The 24,398-nt window shown below is 37.1% G+C and overlaps 1 protein-coding gene across 3 annotated transcripts; it reads right to left on the bottom strand.

Annotated features, from left to right (window-relative positions):
• Positions 1 to 7,540: 7,540 nt before the first annotated feature.
• On the bottom strand, positions 7,541 to 24,165 carry LOC144552600 (disease resistance protein RPM1-like). 3 transcript variants are annotated; one of them, XM_078300586.1, is made up of 3 exons: positions 24,032 to 24,165; positions 8,418 to 11,250; positions 7,541 to 7,774 (listed from the first exon to the last, which is right to left on the bottom strand). In XM_078300586.1, exon 2 carries the CDS (start codon positions 11,180 to 11,182, stop codon positions 8,423 to 8,425), a length of 2,760 nt encoding a protein of 919 aa, XP_078156712.1. In that variant the 5' UTR covers positions 11,183 to 11,250; positions 24,032 to 24,165; the 3' UTR covers positions 7,541 to 7,774; positions 8,418 to 8,422. The 3 variants fall into 3 exon arrangements, with proteins under 3 accessions (XP_078156712.1, XP_078156713.1, XP_078156714.1); XM_078300587.1 differs by having other exon boundaries at positions 24,028 to 24,140; XM_078300588.1 differs by lacking the exon at positions 24,032 to 24,165 and adding an exon at positions 23,376 to 23,948.
• Between the last annotated feature and the right edge of the window lie 233 nt (positions 24,166 to 24,398).

Genomic DNA, 24,398 nt, shown 5'->3' with positions numbered 1-24,398 from the left:
TCCGTATCTATATCTGGAAAATTAAGAAGAGATATTGATATGGTTTTACCACTATCTGCTCCGTTTTCACCCCTACGTATAACTGTATTTGCTTAAAAATATGTTTTACCTATAAAGATATATATTTTTTGTTTATTAAAAGCAAAAAAATTATACTTTGTGTAACTGTAAAGTAATAAATTTTAAGGTGTTATATTATAGACAGTCTGTTGGTCCATTCAACAATTAGCTAATGTGACCTAATATTTAGCTAGTTATAGTTAACATTTATAACTCGAGATGTTCAACAATGGACCTATCTGGGGGTCCACAACAAGAATGAGACACTTTTCGCGAGGATAAAAAAGTAACTTTTTGCGACGAACTATCCTTATTGTTCAGCTTTTTCTTTTTGCGACGGACTACCGTCATAAATGCGTTTTTTCTCTCGCAAAAAATGTCTACTTTGTTGTAGTGGTCGATGCCTATGTTTTCATATTTCTTTTTTCTTTTTTTAACCGGATAGTAGCTATCAGGATAATATACAACTTAGTACAGGTACTATACCTCCACACACCTATGTTTTCATTTTTCTATTTTTGTGTTCAATCCTATAATTATTGTGGTGTAACACGGTGTGGAAACGACTCACAGTCAAGTCAACGCTAGCTATAATTTATTGTGGTGCAAGAAGCATGGAGAGGACTCGAAATCAACACACAAGTGGGGTGTAGTAGTACGTGTTGAAAATTTGATGCATATTTTTTCGTTGATGTTTCTCATCATTTGTGTTGGTTGGTTGTTGGTCATGAGCAATTACGTAATTAATCACAAGTCGCGCATGGTCATGAGTTATCTAATTCTTTTATTTTGTTGACTAATTTGGTTCATTGTATGAATTAAAACTTAAAACAAGTGTTTTCATTGTACATGGGAGGGATAATTAGTTTGATGCCATATTTAATTAATTTGTTTGACAATTGTCATTATATCCCCCGACCTGTTTTACTCGTTGCATGTGTGAAATTTAAGTTCTGGCCTCTGGACGATGGATATATATATGTAGCATTTGTACCCATCATGCATTGATATTTTCATGTAATAAACCGATCATGTTCACAAACAATAATATCCAGTATTATTCCTGAATTTATGAATAGTTAATATCCATATTATTCAATTTTTATTACAAAAGTATATTATTTTAATATATTATTTGTATTATGAGAAGGGATTCACTTACACCATTTTTTGATGACACCGGATTATACTCTATATTTTCAAAGTCTAAACAGTTGATCCAAATTGTTCAACATGATGGATATGTTAAAATGTGCTTGCAGATCAAATTTTACATTTTTTTTTGAATTTTTTTACTATTTATTAAGATGGGTACAAAAATTCAATGGTCTGATAATAACGATTTTGTTAAATACTTAATAAATAGTAAAAAAATCAAAAAAATGTAAAATTTGATCTGCAAGCACATTTTAAAATATCCATTATGTTGAACGGTTTGGATCAACTATTTAAATTTTGAAAACTTTATAAATGAAGAGTATAATTTGGTGTCACCAAAAAAAGTGTAATTAGATCTCTCTTGTATTATAAACAAAAGTACTTTTATGTTGTATCCTAACACTAGTATATTATTTTAATATATTATTTGTATTAGATTCACAGGCCCTTTTATATTTATTAAATTTAAGCCTTATCCATTCGCACGCAAATTCAACTCAGATCAGACGGTTAATGTAAAGCTTTGAATAAAATCTGTCAAAATCTCTTTGGATAAAACCGAATTTTATGATTTAATTAGGAGGCAATTAATGACCATTTACCTAATCACTAATAAGTCGCGCATGGTCAGTGATCTAATTCAATTTTTTGTTGACGGATGGGATTTGCAACATCTCGGCTAGTTCTTTTATATTCTACCACGCTTAAACTTCCCGGAAGTTTCAAGCTCTCTTATTAATTTAATTCTAATTTAATTTGGTTCGTCGTATAAATTACAGCCTAAATTAAACCAAGTTCTAATTTAATTTGGTCCGACCCATCATAACCTTCAATTTTTCGTGCGTCTCTGTCAAATTATAAATTAATTAGCTTGGAGATTAAGTTTTTGGTCAAAGTGACAATAACAATACTGTTTTGTATTGACTCGCAGATTTAAAATTTGAACAAAAAATTCTTTAATAGTTTCATATCTTGGCCTAGTTGATTCATTATAAATTTTCTGTATTGCATATTTTTTTCAATTTCTGTACTTGACTTGATCATCTTCTTTTAATTGTTGCATATTATAGAAAAACCTCAAATTAAAAAAGAGGGCCAAATTGTAAGTTGATGTTACAATTTCAATTCTGAGGAACGAATATGATGAATGAAGTCACGGTGTACTTGCATTTTTTTAAATTCTTTGTTTGTTTTTTTCCCAATGTTTTAATGTACTCTTTTGGTTTATCCAAATTTAAATTTATTGCTGAATTATTTTAAAAAGAAATATACAATTCATAAATTATCAAACAGTCTGAAATTTGGATAGAAAATTTAAACAAATAAAAAATCATAGAAACGTAAACAAATAAAACTGAAAGCACATATTTATACAACTATATAGGAATATGCTAGGATGCTATGTATAACATAGAACCCCTCCATGCAACGGCTCGGATTTTGAGTTTTCAAAATCCTAACGGTCGATCCGAACCGTTCATCTTGTTCTCCATATTAATATGTGTTTGAAGACTAAATTTTACATTTTTTGGAATTTTTTTACTATTTCTTTAGATTTATTGAAAATCGCTGTTTTTTATGGTCCAGATTTGCTGAAAAACAGTGATTTTCAATAAATCTAAAGAAATAGTAAAAAAATTCCAAAAAATGTAAAATTTGGTCCCCAAACACATATTAATATGGAGAAAAAGATGAACGGTTCGGATCGACCATTAGGATTTTGAAAACTCGAAATCCAAGACATTGCATGGAGGGGTTCTATGCTATGCATAGCATGCTAGCATATTCCCAACTATATATACTCGTTTAAGACAGGAAGAATCTTCTATACTGGAAAGAGATCTTGGCTGAGGTGAATCTGCATAGTTTCAAATCTGCTCCAATCCCATGGTAGAGAGCACAGTAACAATATTCGCGAGTTATTTGCGAATGATTCGCGAATAATTTGGAACTGAGCACCTTACGATTCAAACAGCGTATAAAACGGTAATTCACGTATTTAATAATTTATTTGCGAATGATTCGCGAATTTTATGAATTCCCGTATAAATCGCATTTTATTCCAAAGATTCGTCGCCCTCGCGTTTTATTCAAATCTCCAGACTTTTTTTTCTTTTGAAAAACTACCCTTTTGGTTTAGTAAATATTACAACAAATGCCTTTTTTCAGTTACCCATGTGCACTGTATGGGAGTCTGCAATGAGTCAGATGAAAATGTTCCTTTTCTTTTATTTTTGTTTGTTTGAGTCAAGTCTCCACAGAGATTCTTCATAAACAAACAATGTAGACATTTGTATCAGATACATAAAAATTATTTATTAAGCGTTTTCATTTATTTATTTTTCAGTTTTTTTTTTGGTTTTTTTTGTACCGAATTATTCTTGAATTATATCTGAATTATATTCAAATCATGAATTTTTAATCTCACCGAATTGAATTCAAATAATTTATTTGTCAATGTGGTAGAGAAAGTGAAGGAGAGAAAAAAAACAGAATCCCTGAGCTAGTCATATTGTTGATATTATCTGTCAAAGTAATTAAAATTCAATCCATATCGAATCAATTAAATTTTAAATCCATAAACAAAAATTATAATCGGATCAATAAAAGAATCGGCCATTGAAAAGTTGAAATACCTCTGACCATGTTGAGTGAGTCTTACCGCTTAATTGATGTCCAGCTAAAGTTCTTGTTAATTCCATTCTAACGATCTCATAGATAGGGGTGTCAATGGGTACGGTACGGGTCGGGTGGAGACATTTTCATATCCATACCCATTAAAATTGGCCTTACCCATACCCTACCCATACCCATTAAAAATTGATCTTATCCTACCCTACTCTTACCCGTTAATATTATCGGGTAACGAAACGGTAGCGGGTGAATAATGGATAATACTAGTATAATAATTAGTTTTATTATATTTTACAAATTAAACATCAAAAACTCATTCATTTTAACACATATATAATTGCATTTCTAATAAAAAATAAAATAAATGTGCAATCAATTCCAACTAAATTATTTTTTATAAAGAATAAAAATTCAAAAACACGAATATACATTTAAGTGGGTTGAAAATTGAATTAAATATACATTTAAGTGGGTTGAAAATTGAATTGAATATATATTTGGATTTTATAATTATTCTATAGGGTAAAGGGTACGAAATAGTCATTACGCATACCCTTACCCCATTTATTTAACGAAAAAAAATTCTTACCCATACCCATACCCAATAAGCTAACGAAAAAAAAACCTTACCCATACCCGCCTTATCGAATACGATACGGGTCGGGTAAACGGCTAAAAAGGTACCATTGACACCCCTACTCATAGATCATGATTTATGTGAGATAACTTTACTTAACAGTTATAACCCCGCCTAGTTAGCTCGAGCGAATCCTGATCGATCCTCTTCTACTCTTCTAATTAGCGAATCCAGATCGATCCTCTATCACAGCAGCAACTAATCTATTAATTAATCTTTGGTCACCAAGGTTTCCAACTGAAAAGAGGCCTCAGGTAATTGGCAGTCTTACCATTTAAATATGCCACGTGCCATCTGCTATCACATCTTAGTGAACTTAGACTTTCTAGAAGCTTTGACCTCTGGAGCTTTTGACTGGATTCGAATGACATTGGCAGCTTGGCTAAATTAATTTGAGATCCCTGAACACACACAGACAAAACTATGTATAGACTAGACTGGACTGGACCACAAGTTTTCTGTGCCACAATTAGTGTCCCTGCTAATTGTGAAAACAACCACAAGTTTTCTGTGCCATTACTAGACTAGACTGGACCTTGACTAATGCCATTTTTTTTTAATATTTTTTTAGAAAGTTGACTAATGACAATTATTCTAGGCATGTAGAAATGTCTTTTATTTGTTCCTACAAAAGCTAGATTGTTGTACAGGCTATCGTTCAGAGCATTTACCAGTATGTAGCATTGGAAAGCATGTGAAGAAATTAAAAAAAAAAAATATCCAAGAGTACCCGAGAATTTTTTTTTTTTTTTTTTTGTGCAGGTATTGTTTTGATATTGTGAAACAGCAGATGACAATTTATGTAGAAAATCTATCTTTAGTGCACAAAAAATCAGCAATTTTATAAAACAAATAAGCAAATAGTTGTTAGGCTCAGTATCCCAGTTCAAGTAGGTTGGCATTAGAATCTTTAGCAGTTAAGTAATGAGTAATGACTGGGGCGGACCTAGTATAGTTTAGAGGAGGGCAATTGTCCCTCTCGAATTCGCATCCTCTGAGATATCTCATATTTTGCATGACTTATTGGAAAATCTCAACCGTTGCAATACGTTTGCACAGTTCAAATAATACTGGACCCTACGTAACCCCCGAATAGGCACCAGACACGTCGGTCACGCAAAATATGAGATATGTCAGAGGATACACACTTGTTCCTCTCTGAATTTTGAAATCATGTAGTGAATTACAGGCCCAATCAATTCTGACCCTCCCTGGAATCTATTTTGCCCCCTCTAAAAGCCCAAAATCGTTTGCTGAAAGCGCTGTTAAAATTTAATAGGCCCAATGCCCAAACAAATCTCCCTCTGTTAATTCTCCAATCGTTCTCTGTTAGCCCATTACCCCCTCTTTTCTCCGTGTCTGATCCTTCTATCCCTCTCGCCGCCTCAGCGGTCTCTCGCTTTTTGTTCTCCCTGTTCGTTTCCTTAGCGGCCTACGCCTCTCATTTACGCACAAATCTGAACACTCTTCAGAGTTTAGTTTATGAAATTTCACTCTTATTGTGGCTTCTCTTTTATTGTTTGAATCTAGAAGTTTGTTCGTGGCTTCTTTCATGGATTTCAATTCTTCCCGCAACAGTAGACGCGGAGGTATTTGACTGAATTCGTCTACACTTAAGCATTTTGGCATGTTGTTTATCAAAATATATTACGTCAACTTGTATTAATTTTGACACCAAATTTGCATTTGTTATTGCAACTGAAAATTGTCATTGCAACTTTTTTAAACGATAAAAGTACTGCCCAGAGTATCGTTGCAATTGAGCAAGGCTGCCAGGTTGCAATGTGAGATAACCCCAATTAACTGACTACAAGGACAGCTACTGATCAATTGAGAAAGAGTAATAATTTTTTTATAGAGTTTGATATGGTCTAATTCATTCTGTACCAGTTCCTTATTTACAAAACTATTGAAACAGATTTTTTTTATTATATTGATTGTCTTTTATGTATATCCGATTGGTTAATGGATTTGAACCCGATAAGCTATTTGAATCCGATTCTTGCCCCTCCCTGGCAAATATCTTGTGTCCGCCCCTGTATATAATAATTATTTTTATTGTTAACTTACCCAACCACAAAGTGAGAAATTTTGTTTTGGTAAGCCAATTTTAATTTTTTTTTTTTTTTTGCTTGTGGTTTCAGTTTAGGTTATGTATTGGGCATTTTACATAGATGACATATTTACACCATTCAATATGAAATGATACGTTGTTAACTTACCCAACTATAAGGTGTCAAATTTTATCTTAGTAAGCCAATTTTAAATAATTTTTTTCTTGCAGTTTCACTTCAGGCTGTGTATTGTCATACTGGGCATCTTTGCATGAGTTGACATATCTTAGATCACCATTCATTATGGATCATTGTGCTGTGCGATACTGGTTCTTGCTGTATTGAATATAACAGATTACAGAAAGAGGTACCATGAGGGACAAATAGCTAAAATTTGTTCATTGGTAATTACTTTTCAAGCAGCCTTGGCCCAGTTAAATTATGATGCAACCCCATTGATGAGAGAGACAGCTAATAAAACAGGCAGGTTTCCAAACCAGCATCAGACCCAACTGCTATGACAGCCATTTGAGGTTCTTCAGCATTCTCTGTTGTGATTCTGTTTTTGTTGATTTTTCTCAGTATCAATTCTAAAAAAATGTTAGAATAGGTTGCTAAAAAATTCTGGAAACTTTCATGAGAAGAGTGTTACATTTAATTTCAACCAACAATCCATAGAGATTTTGACTTTTGACAGTAATTGCATATATGTTCTTGCAACTTTATTGTGTTGTATTTTTTTTATTTCTCATACCAACTGATTTCCTTCCAGCAGTTGTAACTTTTTTCTTCTTGGTATTACCAAATATAGTAATAAAAAAAGTGAATGAATATTTTCAAGACATTAAACTGAAATTATTACCAGAATAAATTGTTTGCATACAGACTTTCATTAGGCATCACAATAACAGGCGCCCATAGCCCCGTAGTATTAGTACATTATGGTGCACCTAAACTTACAAACACACAAAGTGAAAATAATAATACACAAGACAAGTGTAAACCAGAAAATTTAAATCCAAGTTCCTGAATAGTGCTTTCAGAATGGAAGTTTATATTTCAGAATCCAAGGTCCTTAATGAGGAAATGAGACTCAACTTTATTTGGTTCAAACTGAAAGAAATTAAGCCAAAAAAGGTCAAAATAAAAAGGAATATCTATTACATAATAACAACAACAACATTCCAACTGCCCTTGGGGATGATAGATGCTGCACAAATGTCTGAAGAGCCTGCGATATGAAATGGACAACATATTTTGTCAACCGAAGAGTTTTATGGGGACTTCAAAATTAAAAGTAGAAACTACTTTACAACCAGGTTTTATAACATTAAATTGAAAAAAAATATATTATTTATGGAAATCTCTTGCATGAAGAATAACTAATGGATATTGAAAACATATATATGTAAGTTTCAGAAAATTCATTAAGGGATTGCAGTTGGTCTGCTGATCAGTTTCAGAGTATTCACAAGGATGTAAGATTTAAAAAATAGAAACATTTTGCTAGTTTTAGGCCACCTCTAGGTAAAATGGAACATATTACATAGATCTATCAAAAGGAAGTTACCAAAACAAGTCTAATTTGCTGTTTCTTTTTTTCTTATTGCAGAAGAAAAACACAGATATGCATTGCTAGGTGGAATTGGTGCAAACATAAAGGATCCACTCTCATTCAATCAATAAGTAAGCTAAAATGTGCATTTTATGTTGCAACTTGCAAGCATAAATGAGCAACAGAAGAGCTTTTTTATGCATTTTACCACTTGGTTAGTTGGTGCTAATTCATAATTTTCTCCAAGTAACAGACTCAAATATTACCTAGTACAAGTTTCAGAATGCAAAACAGAGAATGATAGTGCATGCAGGCAAACCTTATTTATTTGGTATCGGCTGCCACCTGGATAACATGACATCTGAAATGAAATAGCTGGTGAATTCCACTAGCCAATTCTCCAAAACCAGCAGGCATGTATTTGCAGACCATCCACTTGAGGTTTATGAGGTGCTCGATGCCCTTTGGGATCTCCACTAGCTGCTCCAGTTCCCATAGCTGAATCATTTCAAGGATCACCATGGTGCCCTGCTCCATCTCCACTTGAACCAGATTAGGCATTTGCCTCAATGACAGGTACTTTAGTTTTGGGAACCACTCGGCTTTAAAATTTAGTTTTGTGCCATTATATGCTTTTTGAAGGTCCAACCATGTTAGGTTTTTCAAATGTGAAAGAGATGGAAGGGGATCTTCTTGTAGTTGAGACCATCCGAGCCTAAGCGTCTGAATACCTTCGCCAGAATTTTGGAACAAAGGTGATTTTAGCATCTGTTCTTTCAGACGCCCAAAGAGAGTTAACTTCTGAAGTTGTGGTGGGAACTTCAGACCTTCTAATTGAAGTAGATAATTTTCATTGCTTGCATAGATAGATAAGTAGGAAAGGGAGCTCATCTTTGATAATGATCTGCATAACTCTGCTGAGTAGTTTTCTTTCACATTCATTATTCGGAAGCTTCTCAACTGAGTTAAATTTCCCAATTCTCGCACAATAATAGCATTTGATTCCAAGGCCTGAAGAGTTTGCAACTCTTTCAGGTAAACTATGCCCTTAGGCAAAGAGATTCCAGCAAGAGCTCGAAATGTTCTATATGTGGGATCAACCCGTACTTGAGCAAAAAGATGACGCAATTTTTTTAGCTCTACTATGCCATCAGGTACTTTTTGTATCTGAGAATTCATGAGATCCAGGGTTTGCAAATTGTTAAGTTTTCCAATAGATTTTGGTAATAATTTCACCTTCGTGCCCCTCAGACCTAGGTAACGGAGATTGAACAAATCTCCAATTTCATCTGGTACGGTTTTGATCAGCAGGCCTTCTAAATTCAAAACAGCAAGATATCTTGACTTGTCCAAAATCAAAGATATCAAAAGAGATGAGGGTACAGTAGGATCAAATGACATAAAAGTTCTGAGTTGTGGTAAATGAACATCATGGTTGATCTCCTCCCTTAGTTTGACTATTGAGAGACGACGAATGGAAGTGTTGAAATTTACTGTCTTGCTATTCTTTTGTAGCAATCCGAAGTTTTCTTTCCTACACAAATAGATGGCCAATTCTCTCAGTGTGTCATGCATTCGACACCTCTTCACCCTACCCGATGAATTTTTCTCTACCACTTGTAACATGCTACGGTGTATGAGTTCCTGGAGGTATCCCTCTGCTACCTCTTCTAATGTGCTTCTTCCCTTTTGTTCTATAAAGCCTTCAGCGACCCAAAACCTTATAAGCCTTTTTCTTGCAAGCAGAGAATCTTCTGGAAATAAACCACAATATAAAAAACAATTCTTTAGGTATCTTGGAAGGTAGTGGAAGCTTTGAATTAAAATATTCTTCAATGGACCCAAACTTGAGTTGTTGTCTAGTTCCCAACTAAGTTGATCATATACCCTCTTCCATTCAGATTCTATCTTATCAAACAATGACAATACACCACCTAAGGAGACAAGAGCCAGTGGCAAGCCATCACACTTTGAAACAATCTCTCTTGCCCACTTTTCTAGGGAAGGAGGACATTCATAGTTTTTTTCAAGGTGAAAAGCCTTTCTACAAAACAAGTTCCATGATTCCTTTTTTGACAAAGGTTTTAGTTCTAGCCTTTTGGTTTCTCGAGCAAGGTTAGCTACCTCAGCCATTCTGCTAGTAATTACAATTCGGCTACCTCGATGGTTATCAATAAGTGTGTCTCTTATATCCAGAAATGCTTTTGGATCCCACATATCATCTAAGACGATCAAATATTTCATTTCTTTCAAGAGATCCGTTAAATTTTCTTTCAATCCTCTAAGATCCATGTTAGTTGTGTCTATAGGAATATTGTGCTCATGCTTACACATTTCAGAGATTATATTTCGTAGAATATTTTCAATGGTATATGATTGAGATATAGAAACCCAAGCATGACAATCAAAGTTTTTTCTTTCCCTCTTGAAAACATTGGTAACCAATGTAGTTTTTCCCACACCACCCATTCCCCAAACTGATATTATACAGAGTTGTGGCTTCTTACCGATTATCCAGTTGGTTAACACTATTCTATTTTCTTCGATTCCCACAATATTATCTTCATCAATGAAATGAGCAGAGACCGCTCCAATATGTGAATACTCATTTGAGTAGTCCAAGTTCTTGCGAATTTTGGTGTTTTTTGTCACCCATCGCTCTTTTAATTCTGCTAGATGCTTAAGACTTTTCTCTATTTCTGACAGTTCAGAAGCAATCTTTTTTAAAGCAATGAACACTTTTGGCTTTTTTACCATTGTTCTCACATAAAACGATATTCCGTCAAATTTGTTGTTACCAACCAAGTGTACAAATTCAGCCACAATATCTTCAATATGGTTCGCTAACTTTTGTACCTCTTGTATCCAAGCTGCTTGAGATTTACTGTCCTCGTCATCTGTCTTCATCTCATCAAGGTACCCCTTCATCACCCTGAGCTCTCGACTGATGTTATTGATGCTTGATTTGAGGCTTGCAAAAGTGAGGCCAATATTAGAAGTGTGTGAGACTACTATCTCTGCTAATTCGCTAGCTAGCACATCTCCAGTGACCTTGAGGGCGGCGAGAATAGCGGCCTCAGCCATGGTTCTCAGTTTTTGCTATCTTACCTGGCTTCAACTACTTGTTCATATGTGTTGCAAGATTTTTCGAGCTGTTGAATATAGAAACAGTAATAAGGTCATGCATGTTGTAAAACTTATTTGGACAAAACTCACTTATCAGTTAATTAAGGACATAATTTAACCAAACTCACTTGTGACTGAGTCAGGCATGCAATGTTTTGAATTATACTTGTATGCGTAGGATAACGACTTACATAGAGGCAAACATCTTTGGCGTGGAGGCTTTAACAAAAAAAATTGCTCAATTTTTTTTTAAGAAAGAATATCTGTTAATAATCTTGTACATATCATAACATATAGAAATGCATCTCATTATGAGTAAAGAGTATTTTTTTGGTTAAATTGTATATTGACACCATCCTTGACTCTACTGATTAATAACTTATATTTAGATGACAATTTGTTTGGAATGGTTTAAATTTGTACAATTATTGTCATAACTGATTTTGTTCTATGTTATGTTGAAGAATAACTCTCTCTAGTTGGTTTCAAATGGCTCTGTGCTGATTCGTTTAGCAACAGAATGATTCCTTTGCTCTGTGCTGATTCTTCTAGAAACTGAGTTATTCCTTTTATCTTTCACTATCACGCAAGTTATAAACCTTACACTTAGTGGGGTCGTTTGGCAACAAAGAATTAAGAGTGAAGATTAAAAGCTTAAGGAGCGCTAAGGAACCGATGTTTAGTTGTCTTAATCTGTGGGTAAAAGCTAAGGAAGCTAAAGGAAGAGGTATGGGTGCCTTAAAGTCCGGGTAGAGGATTAAGATCCGAGGAGATGATTAAGATCCGGGCAAAAGGAAGCTAAAGGAGATGTTCTTAATTTGCGCTAAGGAACTGGTGTTCAGTAGGATTAGGCGGCTAAGGAAGCTAAAGAAAGCAAATTAAGCCTTATCATTTGTTGCCGAACGGCCCTAGTTAGATTAGTAATCAAGGTTAGGATTGTTAAGAGAGTTGTCTTCTATAAATAGAACATATCCTGTAAAGTTGTCTTTCAAGAATATTGAATAAAATCAATTTCTCCTCTCTTCTCGTCTCTCTCTGTTATTTTAGATGGTATTGGAGCTCATCTTTTTTTTTTTTAAAAACTGATAGTGGCTATCAGCTATTACATTATCCTGACCGCAAATTACATCATTGCACAAAAGTAAAATTACATCCTTCTCTTCCCTACACTAATAGTAATACTTCAACAATGCCGCATCCATAATTGTGCCTCCTGTACCGCTGTATCAGCAGCTCTTCTTGGGTCATTTAGCCTTCCATCAAAGATGCTTCTGTTTCTTTCTTTCCACAGTATCCAGCACGCTGCCAAGAAAGAAATGCTCCACTCCTGCTTGGATACCCTTCCCCTAGTGTTTTGCCATGATCTATCAAAGGTCCTTGGTATTGTGTCACCTTCACATAAAATCCTGTATCCCCATAGGCTTGCTATCCTGTTCCAATACTCCCTTGCATATGGGCATTGAACGAATAGATGCATAGCTGTTTCATATGTACATTGTGTGCATGTTGCACATTTGAAGTCATAGACTAAACCTCTGTAATGCATGACATCGTGCGTTAGCAATTTTCCTTTTAGCATCAGATAGGAAAAGATTCGAACTGTTGGTGGCAATTTAAGCCTCCAAATGAAATGGTACCGCCAGCCTGTTTTTCCTCCAGTTATGATCACCTCATATAGCGACATAGCCGAGTAACATCTGTTAGATGTCCACAGCCAAATCAGCTGATCTGTTTGCCCATCAGTGGTTATGTGACTTGTAAACTCTGCTGAAGATGAGATTGCATCTCTTAATGAAAGTGACCGATTTGTTATGCCGTTAGCTGTCTCCATTTGCACAGTTGGATACCACCAAGTGTCGTACCAGTATGATATACTGGCACCAATCCCAATCTTCCATCTTGTACTCCACAGAAAAATTCCTTTCAAAGTATTCAGTTGTTTCCAAAAGAAAGACCCTTGAGCTATCCAGATTTTGGGCACCTGAATTGCAGGATTAACACAGTAGAGTGTGATGACTATACTTGCCCAGAGAGAGTCATTCCCTTTGTAAATTCTCCACCACCATCTCATGAGTAGTGTTTGGTTTCTGAGGTGCAAATTGGCTGCTCCCATTCCACCGTATTGTTTTGGAGTGCAAACAGTAGGCCAATTTATGAGTGATATTCCTCTTCGTGATTCTGTTTTTCCCCACAGAAAACCCCTTCGGATCTGATCCAGCCTCTTAATCACCCATTTCGGCAAGAGGAAAGATGCCATAAAATAGATTGGGATGGAGCTAATGACCGAGTTCATCAATTCAAGACGACCTCCTCTAGATAAAAGTTTGCTCTTCCAACCTTCTAGCCTGGATTCAACCTTTTCAATCAGTGGCAAAAACAGAGCCCGATTTGGTCTTTTAACTGTTAGGGGTATTCCAAGGTAGTTAATCGGAAAATTGGATTGAGTGCACCCCATAACCGCCGAAATCATTGGTACCCTTTGCGGCCTTACATTAATTGGTATCCATGTGCTCTTTTCATAATTAATGGCTAGTCCTGACACTGTTGTGAATAGCCTTAAGATAATCTTAAGCGACGCAACCGTCGCCGGATCCGTGGCCGCTATCAGGATTGTGTCATCAGCATATTGATGTACATAAACTGCCTTATTCAATCTCATTGAAATTCTGGTCACTAGATTCTCATTCAACCTCTGAATCATTCGTTGTAGCACATCAACGGCAATATTGAATAACATCGGGGATAACGGGTCCCCTTGCCTCAATCCCTTTTTGTGAGAAAAAAAATTCTGATTCTGCCCCATTTAAAAGAACTCTTGAGGAGGAGGTTGACAGCAGGTGGTCAATCCACTGAATCCACCTGTTAGGGAATCCTCTTGCCAGTAGGACATCCCTTAAAAAAGTCCAACTAACGGAGTCAAAGGCCTTGGCAAAGTCTAGTTTTACAAACATCGCCGAATGCTTATTTTCAGAGATATGGTGCAGCATTTCTCGAGTGGTGTTAAAGTTTTCCGTGATTTGTCGTCCCCTTATGAATGCAGTTTGGTTCGGGCTGATCAGTTTAGGTAGGATTTCCCTCAACCAATTAGCCAAAATCTTAGAAATGACCTTAGGGATTACATTCATAACACTAATAGGCCTATAATCTGTTAATTTTTCCGGGACTTCCTTCTTTGGAACCATAACTATATTAGCACGGTTGACTTCTTTTAAATCCACTTCGTTTGCATAGAATCTGTGCACAATATCCACCAATTCTTCCTTTACTGTCATCCAATGTGATTGCACGAACTCGTTTGGTAGCCCGTCAGGACCTGAGGCTTTGTTCCTTGCGAGTTGTCTTACTGCCACCTCAATTTCAATTAATGTGAAAGGTGCCTCAAGTGCTGAAAGATCCTGGTTCTCATCATTAGATTTGATGGGTTGAATTTGAGTACCTCTTGTTCCGTCCTCAGCAGCCCCTTCATGTGTGACAAAAATGCCCCTTTAATTTGATCCTCCTGATCCAAGATTGCTCCTTCATGTTTCAAGCTTGTCACCGCATTTTGTCTCTGTCTTGATGAGGCTATTGAGTGGAAGTAGCGGGTGTTCTTGTCACCCGATGCTAACCATTTGGTTCTTGACCGTTGATGACATCTAGCCTCCAAAACAGTGGCCAACAAGTATGCCCTTTCTCGTACCTTGATTCGAAACAAGAACTCACTTCTATTGAGCACCCTTCTTTCCTCAATTTCATCAAAAAACAAAATTGTTTTCTTGCAAATCATTAGTTGTTTTTCCATCTCACCAAAGTTTTGACAATGCCAAGATCTCAATCTTTCATGCATCTGTTGTGTGTTTGCTTGAAATCGTTGCAGCCCCTGCTCATTGGTCCTTCCATTTTGCCACCAGGACTCCTTAATTATGTCATTTGCCTTCGGGTTAGACAACCAGAACAGCTCCAGTTTGTACTGCCTTCTCCTACTTGGTCTTGAGTTGCAGTTTAAGAGTAGTGGAGCATGATCCGAAACCAATACCTCAAGGCCGTGCAAGGTCATAACTGGGAAATTTAAGGATATATTGGGGGAGACGAGTATCCTGTCAATCCTTGAATGAGAGGGAGTTGGTTGTTTGTTTGACCATGTAAACAACCTATTTTTCAATGGTACATCCACTAGCTCACTTTCTCTGATGAAGTCATTAAACAGAGCCATCAGATTGAAATTGCAAGTGTTACTTGATCTATCAATAAGCCAACGTACCAAATTAAAGTCGCCTCCCAAGAGCCACGGATGGTGTACCAGTGATGCTATGCCTATTAACTCCCGGATAAACTGGGGTTTTAAAGCATCCACTGATGGTCCATAGACATTAGTGACTAGGATAATTGCACCCGAGTTTGACTGCCTGAGAAGGGCGCTGCATGAGTGGTTAGAACCCCATGAGTTGAGTAACTCATAGCTTCTCTTCCAAGAAAGGAGCATCCCCCCTGCAGAATTGTTTGCATTGACAAACACACACTGCCTTTCAAAAAAAGTTGGAAGAACTCGAGAAAAATACTCAAAATTAAATTCATTCCACTTTGTCTCTTGCAACATACACAAATCACACCTGGATTGTCTAATTATATTCCTCACCACATCACATTTTTTCAAATTCCCAAGCCCCCTACAATTCCAAGACAACAATTTTAATTTTTTAATTCTAATCGACATAATTAAACTTGTAAACTGCTACTTGTTTCTTTAGACCCTGTCTGATTTATTCCTCCTCAGAGGTTAAATCATCATTGGGGTCAAGGTCAAAACGGCTTAGATCATAATCCATATCGTCTTCCTCATTGTCAGCATGCTCTGGGTCATTCTGTTGTGAGACTTGCCTCTGCATATTATCCACTTCAATTATCCCTTACACATCACTGTCTTTGAACCCATAACCCGTTGCCAAGTTGGATATATGCTTGGCCTGTAGCTGCATCTCATAGAAGCCTGCTGAATTTAAGTTGATTGTGGCCCGTTCTTCAGGTGGTTGGTAACGAACCGTGTTGGCCCCGTTCAGCTCAGCCTGTCCTGACGGCCCAGACGAACCAGCCTCCAAAAATTTCCTTTTCTTGCGCACCATTCTCCTGAAATTCTGCAAGGTCTGCTCAGTGGAACTAGGCCCAGATTGATTGGCCCGTTCTACAATTGGGCCCTTGTCTTTTTATTTGGTAGCAATTATAGGCGTGTCTTCCTGTGCCAGCATGGTTCCTTGCCTCGTGGACACGTGTCTCCTGCTGCCACCTCCTGAAATCTGTTTCCCCTTTCCAGAAGAATCATGCTGAGCACGAGGTGTATTCTTTCGGATCCCGTGTGGTGTGGATAACTGCAGCTTTCTTTGCGTGTGATGCTTCGTTGACTGTCGCTTACCCGCCCCACCAGATTCGACCCTCTTGGTTGGCCTGTCTGTAAGCACCTGCTTTGTCCCTTGTGGTGCCTTTCCCGAGTTTGATTTTGGGGTTACCACCGTTTGCGGCCTCCTCAAGATGCGGATTGGTTGCTATTGTGTTTGCTGACCCGCCACACCAAATTGCATGCCCTCAATCCTCCCATGATCTGATCCATTTTGAATCATACTGAGAACATTCTGATTCTCTGGCGGTACGTCCTGATCCACTACAGGTGGATTTTTTGTGGCACCCTGCTGCATGAGATCATGTGGGTTCTCCATTGCTATGACCTCCATTGTTGCAAACTGTTGAAGCTCTGGAGGCAACGATTCAGCCGTTCTCCCCCTGCAAAGTTCCCTGAGCACACGGCGGCTCATGGGAATTGGTTCAGAGTCATCAAACATCACCTCCTCATCTGATGAGGATGATGAAGGTGGAGGTTGTGGCCGAGTGTATTTTTTGGGATGCTTGGGCATCTCTGCCGGAGAGTACAGGGGGGATCTCTTCTAGTTGATGGTGTTGACCTCTACCGTGTGTAACATTCCCCCAATGTGCATTGTCGTTCGATATGGTACCAAGGAGAGATCATCAACAGCAACAGCCGCTATCCATGAAACTAGGCGATCTGGTGTCTCAGGTTGAACGGAGCCCAGGTACAGACCAAACCTGTTTAATGCCTGAGCTACCGCTGATTCTCGCCATAGGTGAGGAGGTACACCAGTGAGACCTACCAATACCTTGTAGACCGGCACGCTGATAGCTGCATCATCAAGTGGCGACCATGGCTGAAAAGTGAGGCCCTCATCCCAAGCCTCCTGAGGTGTCGCATTGATGAAAGTGTCAGGGTCTAGTGTCTCCGGCAGAACAATCAAGAACCTAGAGCCCGACAACTGGCTCACTTGGATCTCTTCTCGGCTGACCAGTTTGGTTCTAACGGCATAGTCCCCCGCATTGTCTGAGGAGAGGTCCCATTGGAAGTTTCTAGTGTGCATGACCACAGCATTGTTGAGCCTACTCATCTCCTTGAAATACTCATCGTCTCGCTCAATAAAACAATGCAAGTTTAGTGGTCTATCCTCAGGCATTTCAGGTGCTCGGTATGGGTAAGAATCAGTCAAGAGCTCATCAAAGCCAGGCTCTGTTTTTGGAGAAGGTTTTGGTGCTATCTGGTCAGTTGTGGGGGCCGGTGGCGGCACTATCACCTGCTGCAGTGAGACCCCACATGGCCGAAAGACCAACATCGACCACATCTTTTCGAGTTACTGCAAGTTGCAGCCTTGTGCCCGGTACGGCAGCACTTGAAGCAGCGACCCTTTCATTCCGCAAAGGAAGGGGAGGGTGGGAACCTTAGGCGAGAGGGGCTGTGAGGGGAGACGTAGTACACGGTAGGTGCACGAGCATTAGGTGATACCGGCTATGAAGAAGGCGAGGAAGAGGTTTTGGTTGAGCCGTCAGTGCTCCTGGGTGAAGGGGATAGATTCCGACGGAGAACCTGCGCATAGGAGGAGTAAGGGATGTATGGTTTGATTGTAGGTTGCTGGGGGCTTGAGGTGCGCCAGTTGTCTGGGTATCTCCTCTGGCGGCGGACCTCCTGCCATTCTCCCGTCATGGCTTCCTTCAAAATCGCCTTGGAGTCGTCCTGTACGACAATGTATTTCCTCAAAGATTGACACCCGTTAAATTTTATAGGAAAGTTGAAGACCCTATTGGAGCTCATCTAGCGACAGGCCTGCTAATTGGACAGGATTGTCCATGAACAAATCGGGTTGAACAATTGCTGAACAAAATTTGGACGAGTTGTAAAACGAACGAGCCCAATGTTCAGTTCATGTTCAATTCAAATTTTATCATTAGATCAAATCTGAACAGGACCTGAACAAAGTTTGGTTATGTTCAATTAGCGGCCCATTTGAGAAGCCCATTTGGACAGTTTCGAGCAGCCCTATTGAGTTGGTTTTGAAAAGATCGAATTAGCAGCCAGACCCTCGCGATATCACCTTCACCTCTAATGGAGACATGGAGTCCGATCTCTCTCTCTTTCTCCCTTCGCCTCTCCGCCATCGCCTCTCTGCTCAGCCTCTAACCTAATCGCCGTCGCCTCTCTACTCAGCCTCGCGATATCGCCTCTAACCTAGTCGCATTGCCTCTCTGCCGTCGTCTGCTCAGCCTCCCTCCTCCTCCGCTGGTCCGTTGCCTATCTCCTCTCTCCAGGTAATTTTCGTGTCACTGAGTATCAGATCAGATGGTACCATTGTTGGGTTGTTCAGGTTGTGGTGTACCATTGTTGGGTACCAACTTGAATTTTTGTGTCACTGAGATATCGATTGTGTGATTTATAAATTAAAATGCTTGATGATGAGATTCACACGGAAAAGTACTGGTAACTCATGTCTAACAATTTTACTTCGCACTTGAAATGACTAAGTCAAAGACAATCTCTCAATAACTATCTATATTCTGTTTTAGCACAATAATCTTAATTTTACTATCATAATCATGTCACTTACTGTCTATATTATCAAGGTTTTTTAAAAATTTGTGCATGAATTTCATTGATTAGATATGATATCTTGATTTATTTAAGAAATTGGAGGTAACAATCTAGTTAAGCTTTAACACATGTTTTTTAGGGTTTGGATTAGAGCTTTTATACATGAAAATCACAGAAACTATACTATGAACTTCAAGAAAATATATCTCTACTGTGTTGTCATTGGCTTATGGAATTATGCAGAAAGGTCCATGCTATCCTTTTTATTGCCTTTTATGTCATTCTTGTGATTGCATTCAGCTCTTATGTTTGAGTTTATTCTTGGTTTCATATTTGATTGTTTAGGATCTCAAATTGCTTTTAATTAGTATTTGTATGTATTCTCTTCGTTAAGCCTTTTAGTTCATTTTTTATTCTATTAATATTTCACTACAAATTAGTAATTGTATGTTTTTGATTTTCCTAAGCCTTCTCATTGAGCTATACTTTCCAGATGGTGGGATAAGTTCTTCCAACTCTTATAAGTTTGATCCCATATTGACTCGTAATTTGATGACTATGCTCTTTATAGATGCAGAAATACCATTTAATGTGATTGAAAGTCGGTTTTGGGAACCGGCAATGAGGTCTTTGAGACCTGAATATAGAGCCATTGGGCGGCAAACGCTTAGAAATGATTATGTGGAATTGTTTAGAACTGGAATGGGAGTAACAATGAAGGAGTTTGAAAGATTAGATTCACGTGTCTCTTTCACAAGTGATATATGGACCTCGAGCGTGAGTTTAGGTTATTTGTGCCTAACGACACATTTCATAGATAAGGACTTCAATTTTCAAAAGAAGATCATCTCCTTTAAGAAACTTCCTTATCCACATACGGGAGTAAATGTTGCGGGTTTAGTTAGGAATATTTTACTGGAGTGGAAGTTGGAGGGTAAGATGTTCGCGGTTACTTTAGACAATTCCACGGTGAATGATTTGGCGGTTGGACTTATAGTGAAGCAATTTTCGGACAAGTCCATTTTTAAAGGAAAATACATGCATACGAGATGTGGTGCACACATCTTGAATATAATGGTACAAGATGGTATGAAAATTATCCAACCGTGTTTGCTTACAATTAGAGATTTAATACGGAATATTTCATCGAGTGGCGCCAAACTTCAATTGTTCAATGACATCCTAAAAGATCTTAACTTGCCATCCAAGAGGGGTATGATTCTAGATTGTCCAACTAGGTGGAATTCCACTTTCGAGATGGTTAATGAAGCTATAAAATACAAGAAGGCTTTGGTAAGGTTTGGTGATGATGTTAAAATGGCAGTTCCTAGTTCGGAAGATTGGAAGCAGGCCGAAGAGATGGCAAAGTTCTTGGCGGTATTCGTAGATGCTACGAAAACTTTCTCAATTGTGAGGCGACCAGGTTCAAATTGTTATATGAAGGAGGTCTGGTCCATTCGGAGTGCATTGTTGGAGGAAGATACGAGTTCCAATCCAATTATGCAAAAATTATCGAAGGAGATGCAAAAGAAGTTTGACAAATATTGGAAAACCCCTAATTTGATCCTCACATTGGCATATGTTTTTGATCCTCGGAGAAAGATGGTTTGTGTAGAATTTTGTTTCGAAGATTCATATGGAGAAAAGACCGTTTTATACGATGAAAAGATAAGAGATGTGAAAACTTGGCTTAGAAAATTCTATGACGAGTATGAGAGGGCAACTTCCAATACGGTCTGACCAACAACTAGTCAATCCCCAGAAGTGGAAAGTGAGATACTCGTCAAAAAGAAGTTCGAGATGAGATTCTCTAAATTTCAAGTTCAGAACCGTAATCTACCACAAAGGAAATGCGAATTGGATAGTTATCTTGAGGAACCCTTGGTGGTGTCCAAAGATGAAGAATTCGATGTTTTGGGGTGGTGGAAAAGAAACTCATATTTGTTTCCAACTTTAGCCAAAATGGCAAGGGATTTTTTGGCTGTTCCGGTTTCGACCGTTGCTTCAGAGTCGGCATTTAGTGCAGCGGGTCGATTAACAAATAACTTGCGCAGCTCAATGATCGCTGAAACCATTGAGGCCCTCGTCTGCACAAAAGACTGGTTTGGCTCCGTTGACGGTTTTGATTTGGACAAATTTTGTCCGTTCATGCGATCTGTTGGTAAGCAACAAATCTTTATTTTTATATATTTCTTTTTATTAGGGTCTGTTGGTAAGTTTTGTAGGAATTTCTTTTTTCCAACTTTTGTACTCCAAAATACTGAATTAGTATTTTGAGATATCGAAATGCTTGATAAAGTTTAATTTTTTTTATAAGGGTATGTTGGTAAATTTGATAAGCAGGCTACTAATAATTGCATGTTACTAAGATTTGCTTAATAATTGCAGGCTACTAAGATTTTGCACATGATCAAGCTTTATGAGATCAATGTTTGATGGATAGGTATGTCCAATAAGAATCTGAACTGTGTTTTTTATGTCTATTATTATTTTGATTGCTTGCATGTCTATTATTTTTTCTTTTAAACTTCTAATGGAGTTTAATTATCATGCAAATGCTGACTAATGTAATTTTTCAACATATGTAGGGGCTGCAAGTGATGAACTCAGATTTTGTTGAAAGAGATGAACTCGGATTTGTTTATCTAGGATAATTTGTCTAATGTTTGAGATTGGATTTTTAATTATTGTGAAACAATTTGCAGATTGGATTTTGTTTGAAATTGAATTTTAAACTCTTGTTGTTAACAAAATTGGAGTTCGAATTTGTTGGAAAAAATTCATGTACTTCGTAGAAATTTTCTATTATGTTGTATGTTAGATCTGTTTAATTTTAAACTCTTATTATATATTATGATGTATGTTAGATCTCTCTAATTTCCATTTTCAACAATATACGAATTTGTTGAAAGAATCAGATTTGCCTAATTTCTATTATATATTATGTTGTATGTTAGAAAAATATGAACTAGGTCCAATTGTGTTTATGATTTGGTATTTATATTAGTTGATAATGTGTTTATGATTTGGTTCATAAGTTGTCCAAAGTTGAGCCCGATTGGTTGTCCATCGTTATATTATGGAGATTAGGATGATTGCAAATGAACTCACTTTCATTGCTTATCCTGTCCCTAAAGACGACATGGTGATGCAGATTCTCAACGATCTTAGTCCCGGCTTTAACCCCTTTAAGGTGGCAGCCACCACCGCCACCAGATAGGACACTCTCTCCCCCTGACCTCCAATCACTTCTCCTCAGCCACAAACAACTTCTTCAGTCTCAAACACCAGCTTTATCTTTACTATCAGTAACTAATCAATTTGCGTTTTACTCTAATCCTAGAGCTAACAGGTACATACATAAGCAAAACCGTAACCCACAACCCAACAATGGTAATAACAAAAATTATAATAAAACTTTATTTTAATAATAAAAATAATATTTTCAGTGCTTCAAATACTATTTAAAATTTAAAATGAATTAAAAACTCTGTTATAAATATTTAAAATTATAACGATTTAATTTTTAGTTTTATCTCAAAAAAAATAGTGTATTTTTAAACCTTAGCATGCGCGCCACTAATAAGAAAAAAGCAAAAATATCATAAACACTTCCGTCATGAAAGTCTGAGAGACAGATCATGACTCGGTTGAATGAAATTTGATAAAATGACTCAAAAAGGATGATTCTGTGTCTGTGTTGAGTCAGAAGCTTCGTGAACCATCTTTCCTGTGGGTGGGTTCCACTGTTTACCAAAGTTATAATTCGGGAATATTCAACTGTCAGTGTCTTACAAAAATAATATCTTTAACCACTAAGAGAGATCTAAAAAAGTCAAGACCTGATCAGATACGCTCGGTACGGTTCCGTCATGGCACGGCATGGCTCGTGTGCTGGTTATGTGTCGTGATTCGTGTGTTTTGAGTCATGATTATTCACGTGATGTGGTTATCTTATAAAAATTTAGTACGGTATGTGGTCACGCGAGTCATGTATAATTAGGACTGTTAGATCTTAATCAAATGATGAATCTTGATTCAACTAATATAGATTATAAAAAAAAATAGTTAAATGTGATCAAATGTAACTAGTCTAACACGTCATGTGTGATCAGGTGTACTTTAATCACGGCGTTACTAACGTGTCATTGCTATTCATATGCGGTGATCATTCTCCAAATTTGATCACGGCACACACTATGTATAAATTAATTGTTTCAGAAGTGGGTCCTATTTGACAGGGAGATGGTTTACTTGTGGTCTAATGTTCCTTGTTCTGGAGAAAACTTTTGCTCCTCTCCAGTGTTCACTCATCTCCTCCTCTGTTTCTTCAACATGCTCCTATGGCGTCTCTGTCAAAAACATAAAATGAAATCTATTTTCCTAAAATCCCTAGAAAATGGGAGGAATTTGCATCGAATCGGTTGAAAGTCACTCATTTTTAGAGGTAACAGAGAGAACTTATGTACCCCGATCAAAGCAGAAAGATGCCATATTGAGATAGTCAATGGAAAGAGATGTTCAAAACTAATACTAGTTCGGTGCAAGAAAGGAAATTAAAATAGAAATATTAATCTAATTAATTACATATACACCAAGCATATATGCATATTTCATTGATCTAAACATCTAGAATATATGCTAAAATAATAATTTGCTGGAGTCATCGTAATGAAAATATATAGCCAAGTGCTATCTTAAATATTTTACACTCACAGACTAAGTCATACCAGCAAATTCTAACAAACATTAAAAGCAGACCAGTATATAATATGAATCCACTTCTGTTTGCTAAACGAATACTTAGATACGTTTGAATGAATCATCCGTATTGATATTCTATTCTAATTAGTGCAAATGAAATAACCAGATATATATCAAATAAAAACGAAGTGAGAATAATTACTTACCAGATGAATTATGCTTATAGCCCTTCCACAGCACCAGCCACCAGATGAACTATGTAATTAAGTTGTGCTTTCCTGTTTCTTAATAGTTGGAGACTAGAAGAGACTAGAGAAACTTGCTAGCTAGAGATATAATATATATATATATATATATAAACAAGAGAGCTAGCTTCAACAAAGGAGATGCGAGAAATTAGGAAATAAATCTGCTGTTATTCTGATTTCAGTCGTTGATCTTTGTTGAGATTTGCGCATGAAAAATATTCTTCATCGGGATTTGCACATGAAATTTTTTGAACGATTGGGATTAGAATAACAGTAGATTTATTTCTGAGAAATTAAGGACTAGTACTGTCCACCTCAACGAGTA

Source organism: Carex rostrata, chromosome 4 (assembly GCF_964058835.1).
Source record: "Carex rostrata chromosome 4, lpCarRost1.2, whole genome shotgun sequence".
Lineage (NCBI taxonomy): Eukaryota > Viridiplantae > Streptophyta > Magnoliopsida > Poales > Cyperaceae > Carex > Carex rostrata.
Note: the sequence above shows the minus strand (reverse complement) of the source record. Positions and strands in the feature narration are given on the sequence as shown.